The sequence below is a fragment of the Erpetoichthys calabaricus genome, chromosome 1, assembly GCF_900747795.2.
Source record: "Erpetoichthys calabaricus chromosome 1, fErpCal1.3, whole genome shotgun sequence".
In the NCBI taxonomy this organism is placed as follows: domain Eukaryota; kingdom Metazoa; phylum Chordata; class Cladistia; order Polypteriformes; family Polypteridae; genus Erpetoichthys; species Erpetoichthys calabaricus.
The window spans coordinates 99,982,040-100,001,904 of record NC_041394.2 but is presented as its reverse complement, the minus strand read 5'-3'; the positions used below and the strand labels follow the sequence as shown (position 1 = coordinate 100,001,904).

The window sequence follows — 19,865 nt, the reverse complement described above, 5'->3', positions numbered from 1 at the left end:
TTTTAAATGATGGTTTTTATTATTTAGGGAGAAAAAAAATCCAAACCTACATGGCCCTGTGTGAAAAAGTAATTGCCCCCTTGTTAAAAAATAACCTAACTGTGGTGTATCACACCTGAGTTCAATTTCCGTAGCCACTCCCTAGGGAGAAAAAAAATCCAAACCTACATGGCCCTGTGTGAAAAAGTAATTGCCCCCTTGTTAAAAAATAACCTAACTGTGGTGTATCACACCTGAGTTCAATTTCCGTAGCCACCCCCAGGCCTGATTACTGCCACACCTGTTTCAATCAAGAAATCACTTAAATAGGAGCTGCCTGACACAGAGAAGTAGACCAAAAGCACCTCAAAAGCTAGACATCATGCCAAGATCCAAAGAAATTCAGGAACAAATGAGAACAGAAGTAATTGAGATCTATCAGTCTGGTAAAGGTTATAAAGCCATTTCTAAAGCTTTGGGACTCCAGCGAACCACAGTGAGAGCCATTATCCACAAATGGCAAAAACATGGAAAAGTGGTGAACCTTCCCAGGAGTGGCCGGCCGACCAAAATTACCCTAAGAGCGCAGAGATGACTCATCCAAGAGGTCACAAAAGACCCCAGGACAACGTCTAAAGAACTGCAGGTCTCACTTGCCTCAATTAAGGTCAGTGTTCACGACTCCACCATAAGAAAGAGACTGGGCAAAAACGGCCTGCATGGCAGATTTCCAAGACGCAAACCACTGTTAAGCAAAAAGAACATTAGGGCTCGTCTCAATTTTGCTAAGAAACATCTCAATGATTGCCAAGACTTTTGGGAAAATACCTTGTGGACTGATGAGACAAAAGTTGAACTTTTTGGAAGGCAAATGTCCCGTTACATCTGGCGTAAATGGAACACAGCATTTCAGAAAAAGAACATCATACCAACAGTAAAATATGGTGGTGGTAGTGTGATGGTCTGGGGTTGTTTTGCTGCTTCAGGACCTGGAAGGCTTGCTGTGATAGATGGAACCATGAATTCTACTGTCTACCAAAAAATCCTGAAGGAGAATGTCCGGCCATCTGTTCGTCAACTCAAGCTGAAGCGATCTTGGGTGCTGCAACAGGACAATGACCCAAAACACACCAGCAAATCCACCTCTGAATGGCTGAAGAAAAACAAACTGAAGACTTTGGAGTGGCCTAGTCAAAGTCCTGACCTGAATCCAATTGAGATGCTATGGCATGACCTTAAAAAGGCGGTTCATGCTAGAAAACCCTCAAATAAAGCTGAATTACAACAATTTTGCAAAGATGAGTGGGCCAAAATTCCTCCAGAGCGCTGTAAAAGACTCATTGCAAGTTATCGCAAACGCTTGATTGCAGTTATTGCTGCTAAGGGTGGCCCAACCAGTTATTAGGTTCAGGGGGCAATTACTTTTTCACACAGGGCCATGTAGGTTTGGATTTTTTTTTCTCCCTAAATAATAAAAACCACCATTTATAAACTGCATTTTGTGTTTACTTGTGTTATATTTGACTAATGGTTAAATGTGTTTGATGATCAGAAACATTTTGTGTGACAAACATGCAAAAGAATAAGAAATCAGGAAGGGGGCAAATAGTTTTTCACACCACTGTATATTATTAGAACTAGGGTGTTGTACCGTGTTAGCCATTATGGATGTAGTGAGAAGTCAAGCAAAATAACATATTTTATTGGCTAACTAATAAGATTGCAATATGGAAGCTTTCAAGGCAACTCAGGCCCCTTCTTCATTACATCTTGCCTGAAGAAGGGGCCTGGGTTGCCTCGAAAGCTTGCATATGGAAATCTTTTTAGTTAGCCAATAAAAAGTGTCATTTTGCTTAACTTCTCACTACATCAACTATATTACAAAGAGTACAGATTAAAAAGTTGATGTGTTCAGTATAGAGAATCCGTATATAAGAAAATACAATTACATGTATAGTGAATATACACAATTTATAATTATAAATTACTGCATAATTAGAGTAGAACATTGCATTATGTTTGGTTAAATTCAGGTCCACACAAAATTCCTTTTATTCACCCCCACTGGCCCAGTTAAGCCACTGGGTATAATTTCCAGTGCTCTTAACGGTCTTTCATCTGTCCTAAATTTAACTTTTGCCAATTTTAATCTAAAGTATACCCAGTAACATAATGATAAGATGTACATTGTTGACCTATATCAGAGCCCAAAAGGATCACAGAATGAATAGTAGGACCCTCCAAACCGATAGAAAATAGCTTGGTTAGCATGAAAGAAGAAAACTTGTTCCTTTAGTTTTTTCAATAGACACAGTGGATATGAAGGGCAGCATATTTTTTTAAGGTTTCGATCTGTACGTCTCATAGATATCTGTGACGGACCTAATGGAAAAAATGAGTACTTTTAATAATTCTCATTAAATATATTAATAACAAAAAATTAAGATAGATAAAAATAACATTAATTTTAAAGTAGTTCTCATACATTAGCAAATGTATTTGGTTGTTGTTTCATTTGGCCATTTTTGAACCCATGACTAAATTTTAGAAATGCCAGTACCTTGTAACATAAGTGAACAGAATAAAAGGTTTCAGTGGTGCTAATGCAATTAGAGAGGTTTTTCTGATAACCAGTTAACATTATGATTAACATATGACTAATTAAGGATAAGCTAAATGAGCTGACCATTGGGACACTGAAGAAATTGCTGCTGAAAATGGGGCTTTGCAGTCATATGTGAATAATATGTTAAAAAGCAGCGATTTCAAGCAGTAATAGCAATTATAAACACTGGTAATGCCCAGACTATATTTTTAAAATCAATTTAATTGTATCTTGATAAAAAAAGGTATACTTTTCTGTCAAAACATGAAAATTTCTGGGTGGATGACCCCAAACTAGCAATATATAAAAACTCATAAATCTATAATTAAACTACAAGATATAGGGATTTAGTGTGTACAGTGCAGTAGTGTTCAGAACTAATTTCAACACAGAAAAAATTTGGTTATGGCATAAGAATATTTTTCCTGAATTAGCAGATGTAAGTTGTGAACCTGTCCACAGGAATTAATTATACAAAATTATTAACAAATAATTTACATATACTGTATATGTAAAGAAGTTAAATTTATTTGGACATTAAGCCTAATTATCTGTAGAGATGTATCTGACAAGAACTCAGTTTTAGAATAGCGTGGCAAATTAACTTTGTTTAGGTATGTTTAAATATATCAAAGAAAAATATTAGATATACATGCACAGTGGACAATTTGGTGCTAGCAATCACACATTTTGAAAAAGACTTGGGAGTTGTAGAGAACTCTGCACTATCTATAATCACACAACATACTAGGGTTGCACAGTAGAACAGTACTAGAAAATTATCAAAAAAAAAAAACAAAATTTAAAACAGTATAGTGCCAACATTTTGGGATTTTTTTTCAACTTAAAGCTTAGACATGTTGGAGACTTCATGAAACATGTTTCAACACGACTGAGACTTCACCAGGGACCTAAATCAAAAAACCCACCTGAAGCACCTCACACTGTTTCAGCGCGATCAAGACTTCTTCACAGGGGACAAACCCCCATTGCTTCAACACACACTTTATGCTATCAAGTGGGAAGTAGTGTGTAGTGCAGTGACATGGTGCAGCACACCAGGGAGACGAATAATTGTGGGGTGACCAGCAAGGCTGGAGCAACACAGGGATGGGTTTGTAGTTAGTAGCTTCAGACCAGTTTTGGTACCAGTACTGAGGTCTGAAACCTGGTGTTGATACCAAAGTAATCCTGTAAAGCTACTAAACCAATTCCAAGATTATATGACTAAAATAATAAAAGCTGAAAGCCTTGTATCTTTTCATTCCAAGCAAACAAGGATTAATTGAAAAATGCACAGTACTTCAGATTGTGAAATAATCTTGATACCATTTAGCATGTTCTATTTTAAAATTAGTTCCTAAGAGACTGTGAAAGCACTAGCAGAAGCTGGTTAAATGGACAATGAAAGAGAACAGTGTAAATAGTTCAACTATTCATAATTATTTAATTAAAATAGTAGAAAAATGCATATGAATCTATATTTTTATATAACAATCTTCCTAACAATTCATGCAAAAATGTATATACATGCTTTCGTATTAGTATTAAGGCAGTGATTTTTAATTATTCCTTTTACATTTTGACTTTTTTTTTTTTTTAAATTAATTTCAGGGCTACAGACTTATGTCCAAAGTTCTTATGCGTTGAAAAAAAGTATTGAGCGAATGGACTGCACTTTGACCAACTGTAGTTTTACAATTATTATTATTTTTTTGCAAATAAAAATGTAGTATATACTACAATAAAAATGTATGAGTCCTCTGACTAGAACATTAAAAAGAAGAAATAAAAAAACTACAGTAAACGGTAACTGTATTAAAGACTACTCTATCACTTTGACGATACCATGTTTTTACCTACAGAGAAAGTTTATAAACATAATTGAAATTCCAAATGCAAAACGTTTTTGTTTTATTCTACATTTATGACACATGGAATGATTAAAAAATACACATAGAAAATACCAGAGAGTTTGGTTATTTGCTGATGCTGATCTTGCAGAGTACTACTAATTCGAGCACTAAACTCTGTGATGGCAGTCATGTTTGCTGCTAAGCAATCCATCTCATCTTCCATCTTCTTAAAGTCATTCTTCATCTTACGGATTGTATCTGAAATAAGAACAGAACAAAGCAAAAGTGAAATCATTTTGTCTATCAGAGACCATTACTCTTTCTGCATATACTGTACAAAAAAACAACCATCAAAAAAAGAAAACAGCTACTTTAAATTTAGAAAAAAACTCTCAAATATATTACTGTACAGCCATAAGCCAATAAACAGCAAAAATGTACATTTCGTAAATTAAATAAATGATTTCACAAAGTTACAAATCTGAGATTGAGAAATCTAAAAGCTGTCCTGTCCTGGGATGTTTCCTGTTTTATGCCAAACCCTTTTGGGATCGATGCTGGCACTCTAACTCAGAACTAAATGTGGATTTGAGAATATATTTACAAAATAATGTTATCCAAAAAATATTCAGATATTGAAGGCAAAGTTTTTGTTTTCACTGTGCAGGGCAAGCAAAACCTAGAATGTCTAGTGGAAAGAAACAAATAGATTTCTGCACAAGTACTTCACTCTCCCTGCCATATTCTGAAATGTGTGTTTTAGGATATCCAACGACTATAGTGGTGGGATTTGCATGAGTGGGCACTGGGCGCTTTCCTACTTTATGCACAATGCTGCTAGGATAATCTTTAGCTCCCTGTGAGCTGACTGTGTAATGTCAAAAATGTTATTTCATTTAATATGTGGACAATGCAGAAAAATTTACACAAGGTATCTTACAAGATCAGGAAAAATCACATTGGAGATACAATTTTTCAAATGGAGCAGAGGCAGATAAACCTTCTTAACACTATGTTATCCCCTAAAAAACTGATTTAAAAAGAAGGTTGAATTTTTTTCAACAGAAAACCAGCATATTAATTCTGTTAGACCTCAGTGCAGCATTTGACACTGTCAGACATGACATCCTACTGTCCAGAATGGAGAACATGCTGGGTATCTCTGGCACTGCCCTCCAGTGGTTCAAGTCCTATCTGACTGATAGGCAAGAGTTTGTTAGTCTTGGCAACAGCAGATCCAGCACAGCGCCAGTCACACAAGGAGTCCCTCAAGGCTCTGTCCTCGATCCTCTGCTTTTCTGTATTTACATGCTTCCCCTTGGCCATATTATCCGTAGCTATGGACTGGGTTATCATTTTTATGCAGATGATACTCAGCTCTACTTCAATGTTAAAAGTGGAACTTCATCAGAGCTTTCTCAGCTCACAACCTGCCTTAGTGAAATAAAAACCTGGATGGAGCAGAACTCTTTAAAATTAAATTGCAATAAAACTGAACTCCTGCAAATTGGGACTAAAATGCAACTTAATAAAATGAGCTCCTTCCCAGTCTATCTTGGCGGTGATCTCATCAGACCTGCCTCTACTGTAAAAAATGTTGGTGTCATTTTTGATTCCTCCCTTTCTTATTCCGCCCACATAAATCACATTAAGAAACTTTCTTACTTTCACCTCCGTAACATATCCCGTGTTCGCTCCTTCCTCTCCTTTTCTAACGCTGAAAAAACTTATCCATGTTTTTATCACATCCCGCATTGATTATTGTAATTCCCTACTGGCAGGTGCCCCTTCTAATATTATATCACAGCTCCAGCGTATTCAAAACTCAGTTGCAAGAGTCCTTACTCGAACCAGCAGCAGCGAGCACATCACACCCATCCTGCTCCGTCTTCACTGGCTCCCTGTGTCTTACAGAATCGAATATAAAATCCTACTAATAACTTACAAAGCCTTAAATAACCTCGCGCCAAACTACATCAGTGACCTACTCCATCACTATGTGCCTGCCCGCCCACTAAGGTCCTCTGATTCTGGCAATCTTGTTGTACCCCACACTAATCTACACTCCATGGGTGACAGGGCCTTCAGCTGTATAGCGCCCAGACCCTGGAATGACCTACCAAAATTAATCAGGTCAGTTGACTCCATGAATTCTTTTAAAAAAACAACTCAAAACTCATCTGTTCAGGAAGGCTTTTAGCTCTACTTGACTTTATTACCCTTCTTTCAGTTTACTTCTCTGTCAAGATGCTAATGTAACTTGTGTGTGTGTGCTAGACCATCAATTATGTTGTCTGTTTCTTTTTTTTTTTTCAGAATTCACTGTCTTAATCTTCTTTATTTATTTATCTGGTTTGTACAATGCTATATACTGTATACGCTGTCGTTCTTTATTATATTCTGTAAGTGCCTTGAGCATGGGAAAGGCACTATATAAATAAAATGTATTATTATTATTATTAATGTAGATTTTGTACACATCCTTCGTGTGATATTTTTCAAACAGTCCCATACATGCAGCCCAACAATGCAAGTGTTTGTCTTTGCACACTTTTCATCTATTTTTTATGTTCCTTGCACATGAGAAGCTAGAATAACAGAGTCAGATCAGTGTGATCAACATGCCCCTTGTTTTATTGTAGGCTACCACAATGCAAGACTTAGTGACTTCCACATTTCCTCTAACACGAGCAACAGTTGCTGCATTGTGAATAGAGCTTAGGAGGTTAAGGTCTTTCTTGTCTTTCTACTTGATCACAGTCATTTTGCCTTGCATCTACTTGCACTTCGCTGAACTTTCACCAGGAATATCATGGAAGTTTGGTCGTACAATGCCATACACTATCTGTATCAACATCTGATGACCAAATCACATTATAATCACAGTTGCTTAAGTCAACTAATTGTTTCATTTCCATTAGTTCTAAAACTGGCTTTACATCTTCTCATTTGCATGCTATTGTGTTCTCGTTAAAGGCTCCTACTCATCAATATTGATGAATTATCTTAGAATGGCAAAACACATAGAAATATTCGTTTTTGAATCGTAATGTTATTTTATCCACTAGATGGCAGCAGATATCCTGAGAGTTATTCAGACTTTACACTATAAAGTGGATCATTAAACGTCACAGTGAGCCTGACTTGGCCTTAACTGTAACTATATAGAATTCCGAGATCAAATCATGCTCACGGCTGACACTAAAGAGGTTAAGAGACTTGCCTATGGTCACCCATCAAATCAATAATGGTGATTGAACTGGCAACCACTACACCACATTGCCTGTACACGCCATTATGATCAAACTTGAAAAGATGACTGAGAAAGTGCAAAATGTACACTTTTTTGTTTCTTAGTATTACTGTGCATAAATTCTAAAAATTTAAAATAAGAGGATTTGTTCCCTTACTCTATTTCAGGTTATTACAACATGAGTCAATGAACATTTAAAGCAAAGAAATATAAAAAGAATGACCTTATCAAGCATGCAATTCATTCACTATAACACATCTTTGATGTCCTCTTTGGAAACAGCTTGCAAAATCTCTGTTGCATTCATTTCATCTTCTATTTTTTCAAGTAATGAAATGATAGCTTGTCTGAATTTAAATCTGGAGACTGGTCAAATCAGTTTAAGAATTTATACTTTAACACCTGAGACCTCCTTTGTTTCAGTTGCTGTATGTTTTAGATTACTGTCTTTCTAAATGATGAAGTGCCAACCATTGAGTTGTGGGGCTCCCCCTTGTACTTGTAGCAGCAAACTCAATTAGGTATGTCCATCTTCAGTGAAGCAAGTTAGCCAGTTTTAGTGGCGATCATACCCAAACCATATCTCTTCCTTCATCATGTTACACAGATAAAGTGGAATGCTTTGGATCACCTGTAGTATTCTTCATTCTCCACAATTTCAAATTCCTATTGTTGTGGTAAATGAACTTTTCGATTTATCTGTCTAACACATTGTTCCATTAACACTTTTTTTTTTTAAACACATGCTAATCTTTGTTTTTGATTTTTGGTGTTGATGACAAGTTCAAATTTCATAATGCTGACTTTATAATTTTGCTGCCAGTCTTTGTAGGACAGTAAATTGAGACACCTTCACCCTGTGGAGACCATTGATGATTTCAGCAAAAGCTTTCTTGTAAATTTTCTTCACAGCTTTCTGATAATGTTTCTGATATTAAACCCAACCACATTATGAACTTTGCATACCTTTTTAAAGGTGACATACAGCACCTCACATTAATATTTTCATGTCAAATCTAAATTGTTTGTTTATACCACAGAAATAACTTGGACTGTACTGTGCCAATTCTGACTCTCAAGCACCAGCTATTAGATCCTGAGGCTAACACTGAAAGAAAACAGGTACTAAATGGAGTGATTATTCTTCCACATCTGTATACTGACTGGGAGACAAATATTGTTTAGATAGTGTCTAATTTCCCACAAACCTAAAGTGGAATAGGCAGGTTTGGATAATGAATGGATGTAAGGAGGTGCCAATATTTTCGCTAAGTTTATTTGTTTGACCAGCAGCCATACCACATACACTTCAGAACAGGCAATCCACCTGAAGGTTAGGCAGGTTGTCCAGTACTTGGATGGGAGACCATCTAGGAAAAGCTTAGGTTGCTACTGGAAGAGGTGCTGGAGAGGCCAACAGAGGGCACTTACCCTGTGGTCTGTGTGTGGATCCCAATGCCCCAGTGCAGTGATGGTGGCACTGTCCTTCACACAAGATGTAAAACAGAGGTCTTGACTCTGTGTGCTCATTAAAGATTCCAGTGCATCCCTCATAAACGGCAGGGTGTACAGTATCCTGATGTCCCGGCTAAATTGCCCTCCATGGCCTAGTCATTCTGGTCTCCTAATCATCCCCTGTCTCTAATTAGCCCCCTCGCTCTCCCCTTAACCATCTAATAGCTAATGTGTGGCGAGTGTATTGGTGCAAAATGGCTGCCGTCACGTTATCCAGGTAGGTGCTGCACATTGCTGGTGGCTGAGTTTGCTCCCCACTCTATGTAAAATGCTTTGAGTAGTGAGAAAAGAACATAAATATAAAGAATTATTCTGTTGTCACTATACCTTACAGGAAAATGGAGAATATGTGTTGCTAGTGTTAGAAGTAGCAGCAGTGGCATTGCCTTGTGTAAAAAAAAAAAAGATGGGTTCAATTATTTCCTCTTCATATTGTTTCCTTTTTCTATGTTTCCAATTAATTCAAAGTTACTGTATGTATTTTAAAACTTTTTGTTTATCATGGCGCCAGAAAAAGGTGATGCACCAGAGAGTAGTGATGTGTTGCATGTTTGTCACACATGCAAGTAAGAATTTCACTGCACTTCATACATGATAATTCTGCTGCTACCGACAAATAGGAATGAGGCGTACATCACAAAGTATTTTGAGTAGTCTTGTGTAAGAAACCACAGATATACAGCGACAGAACAAAATACTGTGACCAGAAAACACAAATGATTAAAGACAGCAACAGCATTACGCAAACATACTAAATTAAAAATTAAAAATCAGATAGAAACATGCACCATGCATCAGACAATGCAAGTAACTGAGCAATCATCCATTAGCTACAGAGTGTCCTGTACACAAAGTTTTTCTTTCATTCATTTCCAAAAGCAGAAACTTAAATAATCAAACCACAGTCCCTCTCACCTGTAGCAGAGATAAATTTGTTGTAGTTTTCATACACAAGCGTCTGCATGTCACTGTCCAAAGAGCGGATATGTTTGACCATGTTAGTTTCCTGATCCATCAGCTCTGCGAGAGTACACTCCTTACGCAGCTTAAAAAAAATCCAGATTTAAGAAACAGTGCATTATACTTTATTCTTTTACAGTTTGAGTGAATACATTAACTGATGAAAATGCAAAGCTACTTTTCTGTTATCGTGATGCAAATCTGTGTTCGATTTGCGTCACGATAATAGGAAAGTACCAATGCAAGGTACACATAATTTACTTAAAACTGTTTTCAATTATGAGAATAAGCCAAATACTGAAAGGGTTGGCACCAGAAATGTACTGTATGTAGACAATGTGTTACGTGTAGATTTTTTTATTAACACTTTTGCAGGTATCCAGGTGATTATTTAAGCCATTTTTTATTAATAATCAAGCTAACAAGTCTTACACTGAAACAGCCGCTGCTTTTCAAGCATTCACTGTCATCTGCAGCGGTATCAATTCCATCCATCCATCCATTTTCTAACCCGCTGAATCCGAACACAGGGTCACGGGGGTCTGCTGGAGCCAATCCCAGCCAACACAGGGCACAAGGCAGGAAGCAATCCCGGGCAGGGTGCCAACCCACTGCAGGACACACACAAACACATACCAGGGCCAATTTAGAATCGCCAATCCACCTAACCTGCATGTGTTTGGACTGTGGGAGGAAACCGGAGCGCCCGGAGGAAACCCATGCAGACACGGGGAGAACATGCAATCTCCACCCAGGTCCCCAGGTCTCCCAACTTCGAGGCAGCAGCGCTACCCACTGTGCCACCGTGCTGCCCGGTATCAATTCCATCTGTCATTAATTGTCATTACTAGGATTCAATTAAGGGAAGAGACTCCATATAAAACATGTCTAAACAGAAAACATTAAACGAGATAAGAACTTAAAAAAAACTATAATAACAATATAAACATTTCCAAGGTTCTTATGAATGCAAATCACACAGTACCGCTCTTTTGTAAATGCAAAATAAGAGAAGAAAAATGTCAGCTAATAAAACAATGAGATCAATTAAAGGTATGATCACTGAGTGTGAAACTGCATGGAACCAAAACGTGCAATCACAGAAGTCTCCGAGAACTGAGACTGGAAACCACTGCTATAAGACCACGGGTTCAAACAACCCAGACTACACATCAGAGTCTTCAGAAGCTGAAGACAGACAATGTACATGGAGATTGCTTCTTCAGTCAAACACTGCAGAGATGAAACCTAAATTCAGAAATAAGTGTGGTGACAGTAAGATACTATCGGGGATTCGCTACACACACGAGACTGGAAGGAAGTAGGTGCCTGCCAATTCTGTTGTTAAAGAGACGTTAAACATTCTATCGTAATAAAAGAGTAATCGGTGTGTGACAGTCATGTTTTTTAATAGTTTTAACAAAAAGCAGTCGACTGCAAATACAAGAGCTCTGTTGATAAACTGTGCCGTATCCAATCATTAATTCTTATCTACCTGCTTTTAAGCTCACGTAAGAAGAAAAAATCAAAAGAAAATACTTTATTCAGATAAACTTCAGGCTCGAAATGGGCCCCGTCGATGTCACACGGATCCAATGGATCGCCTTTCTCCTCGGGCTTTCCTTCTTCATTCAAGCCGTAGTACAATTTCAACATTCCATGCACTCGACGCTTCGGTATTGGGTCTGCCCCCACTGCATCTGTACTACCAAGTGTCGCCATTCTCTTCCAATTGACTCCTTGTTACAAGTCGACCAACCCTGTATAATAAAGTTTTATTGAAAAGACGTCGATACGGATGAGAGGTTAGATTGGCCGAGTTAGAGATCTTGGTAATGAACGCCATCTTGCATGGGTGATAAGGAATGTCACTATGATGTTTATTAATACGGGCATTTGTTGAATACAGAGGGCCGTTTGGGTCACATGTATGAAAGTATCCATCCCGTAACGATTCGCTTTACTGCCTTATCCGAAAGAAAGTTACATTATGTCGATAAGCAGTTTTAAATTGCTGTGTGATTAAATATAAATGTGATTGTATAAGGTCACAGTTGGTGTCTCTTTGAAGCCAGTCTTTCCTGTAATAGTATTTCTCCCCATTGCCCTTATAGGACACCTTGTAAACTTAAAGGGCTTAGCACCCCCAATAGGTGATCTTCCACCCCCACCACCACGATTGTATGCACCATTACTGCCACTGACCAGTGCTTTGTCTTTCATTTAGGACTTTTCTGATTGGCAACTCCTTACCCACTGCTCAGTCGATCACACTAGATGCTAACAGTTGCACTATAGCCCTATACTTGCAAACCAGTGTCCACTTTCACAGTGTAGGTATAAAAAATAAAGGTTGTCTTGTTCTGTGTTTTTATATACAAGTACACTATAATGTGTGACACGCTAACCAACTGATTAGTACTCAAATTCCTTGCTAGGGTTTCCTCATCTTCCCCTTTCTCCGTGGCCCTATATTTGTCAAGTTGTTTTTAGTTATGCATGCCTTAAAACAATTCACATGGATTTGTCTGATGCAGACCCAAATCTACTCTTTCCCTTTCACTACTCAATGTCTGAAGCAGTCTTGTGGTTTCCCCAACAGCTGTCATTATGCTATAACAATGAGTAGGTGATATTTTGCTTATAGCAAAAAAATTATGGGATTTCAAACAGTGCGTGAAGTAATTTGTGGTAAGCAGTGGATCCCATTACTGCTCAGTGTTGGCTGAATACTGAAATCATATTCTGGTATTAAGGAATCTATATATATATGAAAGTCCATGTATGTATGTTCCGAACGGCTGGAGCGATTTTCATGAAACTTGGTACACGTTTCTCATTGGTCGACTAAAAATACTGTAGGGTGAAATCAACCCTAACCCACCCCGTTCTGGGTAGGGCGGGGTGATTTGGGTGTTGTATGCATGTTATCATCCAGTTGACACTCGGAACGACCACCAGATGGCGAACTGGAGGTGACTGCCAGCTTTCTGTATGTTTGAGCACCACTTGCTTTTGAAATTAAATAGAGTTGGCTATGTTGGCATCCCAACTATTTTTGGGACTCATTCTGTCTTTGTGACTTGAACAGCTATATATATATATATATATATATATATATATATATATATATATATATATATATATATTGTCACAAATTTGACTCCGAAACATAGAAAGTTTTGGGGCAGCCACCTGTATAATTGGTATCCCGGCTGCAAAGTTGTAAAATTATATGCAGGACTGATGTGCACAATACCGAGTCCAAAACAGAAATGAGGGAATAGGGAAAAGGTGCAGGCTTTTAAAGGGGAAGACGGGAAGTGAGATCAAAGGGGTCGGGCTCATGAAAGTCTTCAGCCATTGGTTCAAGCCCGAACGTGACATCACAGGGGCTGGAGCCAGCAAGATCTCCTTCTATAGGCTCGGTCCCGGAAGTGATGTTAAGCGAGCCAGGTGGAATCTCCCGTGAATGGTCTACAGGAAAGGGAGAAAAAGAGTCAGTGCACTCTGCCACATTCCGTTATGCCTCGGAACTGCCCTTACTCAAGCACTTTAGCTGCCTCCCATGCGCATGTGTGTGACTATATATACATATTATATATATATATATATATATATATATATATAAAGCAGACTAACAATCTTGTGGTCTTGTATGTCTGTTATCATCCAGTTGACGCTTGGAAAGTTTCTGATGTGCTCCGTAGAAGCAACCAACAGCTTTTATCATGAAAAATCTGTAGTATTATTTGTTTGTTGTTTAATGTTTGTTTTTGTTAATTATATTTTCATCTTGCATTATTCTTATTGTAACACTGTTGATGTAATAAAATTAAATCAACCTAATAATAATATTAATTTTATTGACTTTTTTACGATGTCAAAAATTCTGCTTGTAAAACCTTATTACTACACCACAAAACAAAAATGAATCTGTCAAAAAACCCAAAAAAAGGCTTTGCTTTTCCCATCGTTTGTTACACTACTTTGAACGTATTCCGCGATTATATTTTGATTAAAATAGGCTATCTTTTATATATTAGATAAGTAAGCAATTTTATTTTTATCTACCATAAATATCCTATATTTCTTTTGTTGATTCAGCGTCTCTTTTTGCGATTTTTGTTTATTCATTAATGAACTAAATGTCATTTGTTTTGCAACATCGTAGCTAATTGTTGGTGTTACAATTTTTTCGTAAAAAAGAAATAGATTTTTTTTTTTAATAAGTTAATTAAATTAGTTTTTTGATTATGAACGTATCAAAATTGAAGGTAAAGTATAAAACAAATATAGCTATGATATTTAACTTAAATATTTTACCAATATAAATAAATATTATAACGTTTAATTGATTGTAAAACAATTTAAACTGGAAGAAACTAATTGGAGATTCGGTCTTGTATGTCTGTTATCATCCACTTGACGCTTATAACGTTTGGACAATCATTGAAAATTGCTGGAATCAATTTGGACACAGCCTGTGTCTCACATGGACAACTTTATGTGGCATGTTCAAGGGTAGGAAGTACTAAGAACCTTTATACAGTATATTGGCTAAAGATGTAAAAAGTAAAAACATTGTGTATAACAAGGCACTCCAGCAAACAATACAAGCACATTACTGAGTCTTCATTGTTTGTTAATTTATTTTTATTTTTAAAGATGCGTTTTTTTTAGTTATATTTTTCTCAAACAATAAAAAAAAAACACTTTATTTTCTTCCCAGGCAACGGCAGGTATTTCAGCTAGTATACAATAAATCAGCAATGGAGAATTCCATCAGGTAAAATATTCATGTCTGAAGTAGCTCAATCAGTTCATACGTAGACACACACACTGCCAACAAAGGCCACTCAACCTTCTGACCATCACACAGAGCACATGCACTCTTTAATGTTATGTTTGAAAGACCACTGCAACTCTACTCTCATGTTTTCCTCCTGCTGAATGCTGACCTCCTCCTGTTGGTTCCTGTGCACTCCATCTGACTGCTGGGAATTGAAGTCTTCTTTGTAATTCTGCCGCAGATCCAATGAAATAACAAACGTGTCCTCAGATACTGCAGATGTAACATCTTCACATAAACTTTTCCACTTTCCCAAGGTCACTTAATTGCTGCTTTTATAAGAATACTGTACTTGGTTTACCTTCTCCCAACTATTTAATGTTTCGGCAAGCTTTCACATTTAAATTTTATTTAAGGACATTCTCCTCACTCCCTGACCTTAATATTTTTGCTGCAGATTGGCTAATGAAAAGTGCATTAAGTCAATTTATATCAGAAGATGCAAAAACTACAAGCAACATCGACAAATATCCTAGTATTGCTTCTGACTGCTTCAGTAATGTATACATTTGTATTTTATTTTTTATATAAAAAAAAATAGTAATATTTGAAATATACATTGTTAAATATAATCCAAAACAATCAAAATGTATTTATTTGCTCATTCATTTTTTGACTGGTAAAACCAGGTGGGATGACACCTTAGCATCCATAGTGGATGAAACACCACTGGTCTGAAGCTTCATATGTGTTTCCAGAATGCAACTTCACTTTAAAATTTTTTAAATTTCTGGAAAAATTTGACCTAAGAGGTGATCAGTTCATTATTCAAGTCATAAACAAATAAAAAGAACCCAATAAAACAACATAAAAGGTTATACTTTTGCATTCTTTTATTGATCCAACATTAAAGAGATGATATGACAATTAGGACCCCCAAAAATAAAAACATGGAGGTACAGATGGGAAGATATTTAAGGATTAATTTTGATCAAAATTTAGAAAGCCCATCTTCACACAGAAAAGCATAGATATATGGAGTAAATGAGTAAGTTGAGTGGTAGATAGTAATACTTTAGTTTCCAGAATTGCCTACCCTTAGAGCGAATATACTTTGATTCCTCTCTTCATTCAGACTTGAAAGGTAGTTGGGGAGATTTGTTTTTTTGTGATCTAGTCCAAAGGGTAAGCAGTTTCTTCATCACTCCGATATGCACCATCTCCCACCTGATACACTGAGGGTGAAGACAGTGCACTTTTACTGAAATCTTTTAGGTAAACGGAGAGGTACAAACTTACATCAGGTTTCTAATCTATCTATCTAATGAATGCAAGGATGCTACCAGATATTTCAATGTACCCAGCACTATACAGATGATGTCTCATACCTTAGTATCACTCTTTGAGGTGATGGCAAGACTGCTCTCTAATTCCAACAGAATGGAATGAGATACATTTAACATACACATTATAGTCCCATTTGTACATGGCTTGAGGACTGAAGATCTCACCTTCCTTACATATCCTGTTATCACTCTCATCACTGTGACAATAACGGTACAACTCTATGTCATACTGAGGCCCTACCTGCTCTACAAGTTGTTTAATAACAGTGCCACTGTCTGTTCCCTCCACAGCATGTAGCCACTCTTTAAACCTGGGGAGGATAGTGGTGTCCACCAGAGGATTTGACATGACTTATGAAATATGAAAGTTAGAGAATAGTATATCTGTTTCTTAGAAGCAGGGCTTGGTATAAGGAGTGGATGAAAGTAACAGCAAATCACACACCTCTTAAATTTTCTGACCAGTGCCTAAATATGTTGAAAGTAATTTAACTTCCCAGAGAGACGTGAGCATGCATTAGCATGGCAAGTGGACATAACCCATCAAAGAGGTCTACTGTCATTGTATCCTCCTTAATAAAATGATAAGCACCTCTGTGTCTGTCTGGCTGCTATGTCTCTGTCATTCCAAAAGATGGCGCATCATAAACATTTTTAGCAAAAATTTGTTTTTACAAATGTTTGTGATGCACCATCTGTTGGAATGACTAATGCCATGCATTTTATTACTACATGCATTGCAAAATACATTCCAATGGATGGTGCACAGCAAGTATTAACACTCTGGTCTACCTCGATTACTTAAATTTCAACCCATCTTAGACAAATAGCACTGCTAATTTAAGATAATTACACAATTGGAGATGTGAAACTAAAAAGAATAACTTACAAGTAAATCTTTAGTAGACTTGTTATTGTCCACTAACACAAAGGATAGTAAGGCCTAGTGCAGGCTTAGAACAGATGCAAAAGCATTCATCCTTACATAGGAGACACCATTTTAGCACCATTCCGCATTCTGGAGTCTACCCAAAACTAAGGTGAGTGGAATTGTGTCAGTGAGTTAAAAGAGTGGATAAACAAAGCATTTATAAATTGTTGGGATAATGGCAAACAGCAACAAGGTACTATTGTTATTTAACTCGGTAGGTCTAAAAATTTGTGTTACTGAATTACCAGATAACTTTTGCATTACCGTTTTCACCTGTTTTATCTTTTGAAACACATAATACTATCTAATCCTGTTTTTTCCAGCTTAATAGGAAAGTTAAGACTTTTTAAAATATGGAATATACAGAGTAGTTAAAGCATAACATGGGAAGTGTATTGTGCATTTATTTACTTCTAGTGGAATTGAGCACTCTACGGTGGGTTGGCGCCCTGCCCGGGGTTTGCTTCCTGCCTTGCGCCCTGTGTTAGCTGGGATTGGCTCCAGCAGACCCCCGTGACCCTGTAGTTAGAATATAGCGGGTTGGATAATGGATGGATGGAATTGAGCACTGCAGTGTGTTATTCACAGGCTATTCAAAGCTTTCGTTTTGCAGCCTTCAACAAATTAAAAAAGGTATTTCAAAAATTCTTACTATAGGTAGGAAGTACAACTAAGTAAGTCCTATTCTTCGGTTTTTACATTGACTTACTTAAGTATAGGGGGAGTTTCAAATCCCTTCTCTTTATACAGTATACTGTGTATATATAAAACTTTAAATGCCCTAGGTGCAACCTTATTATATGAACTTATCCATATGTACAAACTTGAGTGTGCATTAAGATCCCAAGACAAACACCGGTGTAGTGAAGATCTTGAGGTGGGGATGGTGAGGGTGAAGCCTTTAGCTACAAAGTCCCAAACCTATAGAATGACCTGCCTGCTTGCATTAGAAATGCTCCATCGGTTTCAGAGCTAACGTTTTTCAATGCAGGCTAGAAACTCATTACTTTAGTGTACCATATATATTGATTACAGCTACTGATTTGCTGCTATTATTATTTGTCACTTGGAAAAAAATATAAGAATTACAATAAATGTGAACTGTTACCAAATTTATGTCCTGCTATGTCACTTGGTGCCTCTGCTATACTGCCAAGCTGCTACTCCTCCCCTTTGGAAAAACACCAGAGGAACTGGGAGCCCTGGAATAAAGATGAAAGGATTAAATCATCTTATTAGACTGCCCACAACAAACATATACAGTGGTGTGAAAAACTATTTGCCCCCTTCCTGATTTCTTATTCTTTTCCATGTTTGTCACACAAAATGTTTCGATCATCAAACACATTTAACCATTAGTCAAATATAACACAAGTAAACACAAAATGCAGTTTGTAAATGGTGGTTTTTATTATTTAGGGAGAAAAAAAAATCCAAACCTACATGGCCCTGTGTGAAAAAGTAATTGCCCCCTGAACCTAATAATTGGTTGGGCCACCCTTAGCAGCAATAACTGCAATCAAGCGTTTGCGATAACTTGCAATGAGTCTTTGACAGCGCTCTGGAGGAATTTTGGCCCACTCATCTTTGCAAAATTGTTGTAATTCAGCTTTATTTGAGGGTTTTCTAGCATGAACCGCCTTTTTAAGGTCATGCCATAGCATCTCAATTGGATTCAGGTCATGACTTTGACTAGGCCACTCCAAAGTCTTCATTTTGTTTTTCTTCAGCCATTCAGAGGTGGATTTGCTGGTGTGTTTTGGGTCATTGTCCTGTTGCAGCACCCAAGATCGCTTCAGCTTGAGTTGACGAACAGATGGCCGGACATTCTCCTTCAGGATTTTTTGGTAGACAGTAGAATTCATGGTTCCATCTATCACAGCAAGCCTTCCAGGTCCTGAAGCAGCAAAACAACCCCAGACCATCACACTACCACCACCATATTTTACTGTTGGTATGATGTTCATTTTCTGAAATGCTGTGTTCCTTTTACACCAGATGTAACGGGACATTTGCCTTCCAAAAAGTTCAACTTTTGACTCATCAGTCCACAAGGTATTTTCCCAAAAGTCTTGGCAATCATTGAGATGTTTCTTAGCAAAATTGAGACGAGCCCTAATGTTCTTTTTACTTAACAGTGGTTTGCGTCTTGGAAATCTGCCATGCAGGCCGTTTTTGCCCAGTCTCTTTCTTATGGTGGAGTCGTGAACACTGACCTTAATTGAGGCAAGTGAGGCCTGCAGTTCTTTAGACGTTGTCCTGGGGTCTTTTGTGACCTCTCGGATGAGTCGTCTCTGCGCTCTTGGGGTAATTTTGGTCTGCCGGCCACTCCTGGGAAGGTTCACTACTGTTCCATGTTTTTGCCATTTGTGGATAATGGCTCTCACTGTGGTTCGCTGGAGTCCCAAAGCTTTAGAAATGGCTTTATAACCTTTACCAGACTGATAGATCTCAATTACTTCTGTTCTCATTTGTTCCTGAATTTCTTTGGATCTTGGCATGACGTCTAGCTTTTGAGGTGCTTTTGGTCTACTTCTCTGTGTCAGGCAGCTCCTATTTAAGTGATTTCTTGATTGAAACAGGTGTGGCAGTAATCAGGCCTGGGGGTGGCTACGGAAATTGAACTCA

General features: G+C 37.4%; 1 protein-coding gene across 1 annotated transcript in view; it reads right to left on the bottom strand.

Annotated features, from left to right (window-relative positions):
• The window catches only part of vps51 (VPS51 subunit of GARP complex), a 29,427-nt gene extending 17,490 nt beyond the window's left edge, over positions 1 to 11,937 (bottom strand). The window contains exons 1-3 of the mRNA XM_028804248.2: positions 11,708 to 11,937; positions 10,124 to 10,253; positions 4,552 to 4,698 (exon numbers count right to left, since the gene is read on the bottom strand). Coding sequence (XP_028660081.1) covers positions 4,552 to 4,698; positions 10,124 to 10,253; positions 11,708 to 11,890 — 460 coding nt within the window. The 5' untranslated portion in view covers positions 11,891 to 11,937. The remainder of the gene's footprint in view (positions 1 to 4,551; positions 4,699 to 10,123; positions 10,254 to 11,707) is intronic.
• Between the last annotated feature and the right edge of the window lie 7,928 nt (positions 11,938 to 19,865).